Below are 7792 nucleotides of genomic sequence, written 5' to 3'. Positions count from 1 at the left end.
ATAGTTCCACTCTGGACCTTAGGGACAAAAAAAATGTCCAGATTAAAACCCATTAAAACTGCAATTTAAAATTCCACGGCCATTTAACTATACAACTATGCAATCTTTAATCGGCTTTCATTCTGTTGGCAATGGCTTCAAAATAAAATAAAAATATTTTTTTTTTTTACCAAATGGTGCCATTTTCTCAGGTTTGGCCTATATAGGCAAATATCATTATTCTTTTTTTGTTTGCGTTTTGCTTTCTACTTCTGCATATTATAGAGCCAATTGGTTCAATTATGCAGCTATAATTGCGTGAGTGTGTTGGTCACTTTAAGAAAAAAGGGTTCATTGGGGTTCTATATATATGAAGCAGAGGGTTCTTTACTCAATTCTATATAGAACATTTTCTTCTAAGAGTGGATGTCATAGTATGGTTTGTATATTTGTGTATGTGTATGCGTGTAATATTTGAAAGAGAAAAACTCTACTGCAAATGACAAATCCACAGTGTACCAGTGGAGATTTGCTGGCATCAAACGCCCAAACAAAATCTTTTTTTATATATAATAAATCATAAATCATTTTCATAAACTGAAACCTCTAGAACTTTTTTCTTTAACTTTCTAAAACTTAGGTTATCAATAATCTGCCAAGGGTCTACTTTAAAATGAGACCAGACTTAAAGGACAACTCCAGCGCAAAATGAACCTTTGGTCTAATTACACATTGCTACCTAGTCAACCGTTTTCAACCATTTGTTTTCATGATTGCCGAATGTAAATAGTTTTATCTCTAAAAACAGTTTAGCCTATAACACTAATATAATGCTAGTATATAGGGCATAGAGTAATGACAAATAAAAATCGCTTGTTATTACCACCAACAAGGCTCAAAATAGCCCCATACCAACACGACAGCATAACAAGGGTCCCTACATTCAAACCGAAGCATTGAGAACTTTGTCAGTGTCCATACAGTTTAATAAGAAGATATTTTATACACACAGTCAACTTCGCGAATACAGGAAGAAGCCATCTTTGAAAAATAGTCTCTACCAGTCGATCTACGAGCGCCGATCCAAGTGAGCTGAACTGTGCAGAATCTCATATGGTCCGTTGTTTCCAGAAGAAACACAAACACAAACCGTTTATTTGTCTTCAATATGTACACGTAGCCTACTGTTCGCGCTCACTTTATCACCTTATTCACATCTCATCAGCGCACTTGGATCGGCGTTCGTAGATCTACTGGTAGAGACTATTTTTCCAAGATGGCTTCTTCCTGTATTCGCGAAATTTACTGTGTGTATAAAATATCTGCTTATTAAACTGTATGGACACTGACAAAGTTCTCAATGCTTCGTTTTGAATGTAGGGACCCTTAATATGCTGTCGTGTTGGTATGGGGCTATTTTGAGCCTTTTTAGGGGTAATAACAAGCGATTTTTATTTGTCATTACTCTATGCCCTATATACTAGCATTATACTAGCGTTATAGGCTAAACTGTTTTTAGAGATAAAACTATTTACATTCGGCAATCATGAAAACAAATCTCAGATAACGGTTGACTAGGTAACAATGTGTAATTAGACTAAAGGTTCATTTTGCGCCGGAGTTGTCCTTTAAGTCTGTGCTCCCAAGCTTCAAATTTTTGGACATCTATACATCTACAGTATGTGTAACTTTTTTCAATTGGGTTCAAAATAAATAGGGTTAAAATAATCATTTCTTTCTTGGAGAGATCTTTGGTCTAAACATCCAGGCTTTTAAACAAGGAATGTATCTTGACAAATATAAATTGTTACCCAGCAACCAAAGTAAACAGTGTGTGGAACTCCTCTGAACTTGAACTTATTTGAACAGGTAACACAGTCAGATGGGATTCCAGAAAGTCCAGTCCCTCACCCTGCTCAATAATGAATTATGCAGTATCATCTCCAGACACTCTATACCCCGCTCTACCAGCAGAGAACGAAAGAAACCGATGCGAACAGGCACTAATAAATTATTTAAAGTAACTGAGATGAAGTACTCTGTCAGTTACCTGAGTCCCAGTAGTCTCTTCATTGGAAGGTTCTGGTTTAGATGGGACAGAAGAGAAACTGTTGTCGTCTGTAGGTCTGCTTTCAGCATTTCCTGAAGTTTGTGGCACCATGGGGATCGCACGATTCTTCCTCCTGCTCTGTTGCTTCCTCTTGGTTTTTGTACACGGTAAGGAGCGGTACAATGATGATGGAGGATAATGTCTGTTTTTGGTTTGTGTTTCAAGAAAGTTCTTGAAACAATGCAAGAGGAGAGAGTGTTCGTGTAGTGGAGTCGTAAACAGGGAAACACAGAACTGGGTGTTCTCTTAGTTATTAATGCAATAATATTTGCTTGGGGAGAATGTTGTTAATAATGAAAGCAAACTGAGCCAATTTGAACATCACAGGTTTTAGTTTGTATTTTCGCAGGTTTTAGTTTAGTACATTTATATAATCCTATTTTGAATAGCAATTTTTTTCAGTAAGTTTTAAACAGTTGCAAACCTGTCATTTATGTCCATCATTTAATATTATATGGAACTAATATCTGTGATGGTGTTGACCAATACAACAGGGATTTCACTTTTTAGGTTTTCTCAAGTTTTAGGTTAGCACTGCCAATGCATTTGTCACCTTTTATTAACGATATTTCCGCGGATTAAAGTGTCCGATAATAGGGTACTTAAAGGAGTAGTTCACTTTAATAAAAAACTTTTGCAGATAATTTACTGACCTCCATGTCATCCAAGATGTCTATGTCATTTTTTCTTCAGTGGAAAAGAAATTAAGGTTTTTGATGAAAACATTCCAGCATTTTCTCCATATAATGGACTTCATTGGGAACCAAACGATTCAAGGTCCAAAAGACTTGTTTCAGTGCAAACTGTTCAAAGGGCTTTAAACGATTCCAGACGATGAATAGGGGTCTCTCAAGCAAAACGATCACTCATTTAAAAAAAATAAAATAACAAAGTTTAAGTTTTATAAGCTCAAATGGTCGCCTTGCTCTGTTCTGTGATGTGCGTTCATGACTCTCCTGTTTGAACTCGTTCATCATCAAAGGAGAGATGGAGAGAACTCTCTCAGGAGAGAACTTGTTCGTCGTCAAAATGAACAAATCTTTTCCCGAGTCAATTCGTTCATTTCGTTTGTTGATCGCTCATCACAGAACAGAGCCAGGCGACCATTTGAGCTTATAAAACTTAAACATTTTTTTTTTTTTTAAATGAGCGATCGTTTCGCTTGATAAGACCCTTATTCATCTTCTGGAATCATTTAAAGCCCTTTGAACAGTTTACACTTTGCACTGAAACTGTCTTTTTGACCTTGAACCGTTTGGTGCCCAGTAAAGTCCATTATATGGAGAAAATCCTGGAATGTTTTCATCAAAAACCTTAATTTCTTTTCAACCGAAGAAAGAATGACATGGACGTCAATTTGGTGAACCCAATTAAAAGGGCAATTCACCTTAGAGTAGATCACTTTTAAAAAACTTTTGCTGATAATTTACTCAACCCCATGTCATGTCCATGTCTTTCTTTCCTCAGTCGAAAAGAAATTAAGGTTTTTGATGAAAACATTCCAGGATTTTTCTCCATATAATGGACTTATATCAAACAGAATCTTTTTTTGAGTCATTTCATTCGTTGAATGAACCAAATGACTCGAAAAAAGACTAGATTTCGAACAGGAGAGTCATGAACACGTATCACAGAAGAGAGCAAGGCGACCATTTGAGCTTATAAAACTATTTATTTTTGAAATGACCGATGGTTTCGCTAGATAAGACCCTTATTCATCATCTGGTGTCATTTAAAGCCCTTTGAAGCTGCACTGAAACTCTCATTTGGAACCGTTTGGCACCCAATGAAGTCCATAATATGCAGAAAAAATTCTGAAATGTTTTCATCAAAAACCTTAATTTCTTTTCGACTGAAGAAAGAAAGACATGGACATCTTGGATGACATGGGGGTGAGTAAATTATCAGCAATTTTTTTTTTTAAGTACTGGGTATAAAACTTTAGGACAACTTTATGACTTCTGGAATTGTACTGACAAATTTACAGTTAGACTGTGTTTGTGTGTGCTTAGGTCTAGATATCCCTGACCCCGATGAAATCGAGTACGTCAGGGAAGAGGTGCAGGCGACAGTAAACAGCACTGTGCATCTTCACTGTGGATCCCATATGCCCACCCTGTTTATCTGGGTCTTCTCCAGGCCAGGCACAGAGAGAAATGAGCCTCTGGCCTACAACCACGGACAGGGGACCAAACTCCTGGCCTTAGCCAGCACTCTGGGAGAGATTTCCCTGCTCACCAACACAACTACTCTGGTGATCGAGGGGGTCTCAGATGAGGCCGAGGGGGTCTACACCTGCCAGGCCCTATACGATATGGATGAACCGCCTAAGGTTATGTTTTATTACACCCAGTTGCATCTGCAGGATGAGGAAGAGACATCCAGGGGGTCAGGGTCCCTGCCTCCAGAGAGTGATTGAGGGGCAGTTTAACTAACAAGAACGGTAGAATGTAACTAATCAAAGGTTTCTATAGTGGACAATATATTGTGTTTTGTGACCGCATTCAATATTTGTGTGAGAGTAATTCATTGCAATTCAGTTAGGCTTAGGGGCAACTCCCTAAGGGTGACATATTCATAAATGAGTTTAAAATACAAATAAAATTATGTTATTTGCAGTGTTTATTCCAACCAAAACACTTTCTTTTAAACTGAACTAAAATTCAGGGCCTAAACACCCACATCAAACTGACTCCACATACACAGCTGTCCTCCAAGTTTCCATCATTCCATCCAAGGTGCCAAGAACACAGTCATATGTCTGTGAATATCTGTGTTGCTAAATATTTTGTTTGTAGGACACCACCAGGAAAATAACTATTCCTTACTGTGGGAAATAAACAGCTTTTGGCCTTGAGTTATGGAGCCATAAACCACCATGTCTGGGCTTCCATGCTGCGACAGATCAGTCAGAAAACCAGAAGTACCGATATAAATATTGGTCACATAACTCAGTTATTTTTATGATGGGGAATTCAGCCTTGGCAACTGCTATACTAAAGCAACGGGATTTCACCACAATTGTAACACATCCAAAATGATATGTCTACAGATTATAAACAACAAATTTGTGTCTTTCAATATTTTTGCTTCCTCTTATTTGACTTACCATATTATTAATCAATGTGAATTTGCAAGGCACTGTAGAAGATGGTCCTGAATCAACAAACATTGGCTAAATCTATTGCAAAACCGCAACCCTAACCCATAATCAGAAGGAAATGATAGGTTGATAAGCCGGTTATATCCAGTTGGGTAAATTCAATAAAGTTTCAGTACACTGTGGTTCACTTTACCATTTATTAAAAGCACCCAAGTTAGTCAGCGCAAAAGTACATACGACTAGCTGGTCATTTTTTACGTAATCCTATAAGTTTTGGTGGCAAAAAAAATGATGGCAGTATGGAAGCTTGTTTCCGCCACAGAATGAAAAATAAAAAAGGTACAGTAATTGCGACTTTTTATCTCACAATTCTGACTTTTTTCTCACAATTGTGAGTTTATATCTCGCGATTCTGACTTTGTTTCTCAGAATTGCGAGATACAAAGTCAGAATTGTGTTATATAAAGTCGCAATTGCGAGATGTAAAGTCAGAATTGCGAGATATAAAGTCAGAATTGCGTGATATAAAGTCGCAATTGCGAGATGTAAAGTCAAAATTGCGTGATATAAAGTCAGAATTGCGTGATATAAAGTCGCAACTGCGAGATGTAAAGTCAGAATTGCGAAATATAAAGTCAGAATTGCATGATATAAAGTCGCAATTGCGAGATGTAAAGTCAGAATTGCGAGATATAAAGTCAGAATTGCGAGATATAAAATCAGAATTGCGAGATATAAAATCAGAATTGCGAGATATAAAGTCAGAATTGCATGATATAAAGTCGCAATTGCAAGATGTAAAGTCAGAATTGCGAGATATAAAGTCAGAATTGCGAGATGTAAAGTCAGAATTGTGAGATATAAAGTCGCAATTGCGAGATGTAAAGACAGAATTGTGAGATATAAAGTCGCAATTGCGAGATGTAAAGACAGAATTGTGAGATATAAAGTCGCAATTGCGAGATGTAAAGACAGAATTGTGAGATATAAAGTCGCAATTGCGAGATGTAAAGACAGAATTGTGAGATGTAAAGACAGAATTGCGAGATGTAAAGACAGAATTGCGAGATGTAAAGTCAGAATTGTGATATAAAGTCAGAATTGCGAGATATAAAATCAGAATTGCGAGATATAAAGTCAGAATTGCATGATATAAAGTCGCAATTGCAAGATGTAAAGTCAGAATTGCGAGATATAAAGTCAGAATTGCGAGATGTAAAGTCAGAATTGCGAGATATAAAGTCAGAATTGCATGATATAAAGTCGCAATTGCAAGATGTAAAGTCAGAATTGCGAGATATAAAGTCAGAATTGCGAGATGTAAAGTCAGAATTGTGAGATATAAAGTCGCAATTGCGAGATGTAAAGACAGAATTGTGAGATATAAAGTCGCAATTGCGAGATGTAAAGACAGAATTGTGAGATATAAAGTCGCAATTGCGAGATGTAAAGACAGAATTGCGAGATGTAAAGACAGAATTGCGAGATGTAAAGTCAGAATTGTGATATAAAGTCAGAATTGCGTGATATAAAGTCGTAATTGCGAAATGTAAAGTCAAAATTGTGTGATATAGTCAGAATTGCGAGATATAAAGTCGCAATTGCGAGATGTAAGTCAGAATTGCGAGATATAAAGTCAGAATTGCGAAATATACAGTCAGAATTGCGTGATATAAAGTCGCAATAGCGAGATGTAAAGTCAGAATTGCGAGATATAAAGTCAGAATTGCGTGATATAAAGTCGCAATTGCGAGATGTACAGTAAAGTCAGAATTGCGAGATATAAAGTAAGAATTGCTAGATATAAAGTCGCAATTGCGTATAAATCTCACAATTCTGAGTAAAGATGTCAGAATTTATAAATATAAACTCGCAATTATGTTATAAAGTCAGAATTGCGAGATTTAAACTCGCAACTGTGAGAAAAAAAGTCAGAATTGTGAGATAAAAAGTCGCACTTCTGTCTCTTTTTCTCCGAATTGTGACTTTATATCAAGCAATTCTGACTTTAGTAAAGCAATGGTAACTGCCAAAGTGTTCCATGTTAAATTTGCTTTTTTTTTTAAGAAACACTTTATAGAAAGTCACAAGGTACTGCCACTCTATGGAATTCATCCATCCAGATATTCATTAAGTTATCTTCTTTTCTTTTTCACTGAAGAAAAAAAGTTATACAGGTTTGGAAAGATATGGTTAGTTGATATTAATATTATTCCAGGATAAACAATTATATCATACTTGGCAAAATGACACTAAGCAACAATACTGAAAGACATGCTCTTACTCCCACCTCATAAAGTAAGAAAAAATAATAGAATTGACTTTCACACAGCGTCAGTTGGGATCGGAAAATGTTGTGAAGGTTGTCTGAGGTAACGGCTGATCCTGTCAGCATGTATAAGTGATTTGCCGTTATTGGTCTAATAATGACCTGGAGAACAGACACGTGGAACGCAGAAGTGTAAAGCAGGTCTGACCTTCATCCCTTCCACACAACAGAAATAGTGATAGCCATACATAATTTAAGCCCTGTATGAAATAACAACCCAATCATCAGCTGACATCATAAGTCGTGCATACATTTCCTGTTGGCTGTGGAG

General features: G+C 36.6%; 1 protein-coding gene across 1 annotated transcript; it reads left to right on the top strand.

The window, feature by feature from the left end:
- Positions 1 to 2123: 2123 nt before the first annotated feature.
- Positions 2124 to 4957, top strand: LOC148977291 (V-set and immunoglobulin domain-containing protein 10-like 2). The gene is made up of 2 exons (XM_089116633.1): positions 2124 to 2196; positions 4102 to 4957. The coding sequence occupies exons 1-2, from the start codon at positions 2139 to 2141 to the stop codon at positions 4506 to 4508; spliced, it is 465 nt and encodes a 154-aa protein (XP_088972759.1). The 5' UTR covers positions 2124 to 2138; the 3' UTR covers positions 4509 to 4957.
- The last annotated feature ends 2835 nt before the right edge of the window (positions 4958 to 7792 follow it).

Source organism: Pimephales promelas, chromosome 10 (genome assembly GCF_988280905.1).
Source record: "Pimephales promelas chromosome 10, fPimPro1.hap1.1, whole genome shotgun sequence".
Taxonomy (NCBI): Eukaryota; Metazoa; Chordata; class Actinopteri; order Cypriniformes; family Leuciscidae; genus Pimephales; species Pimephales promelas.
This window is presented reverse-complemented; position numbering and strand designations above follow the sequence as displayed.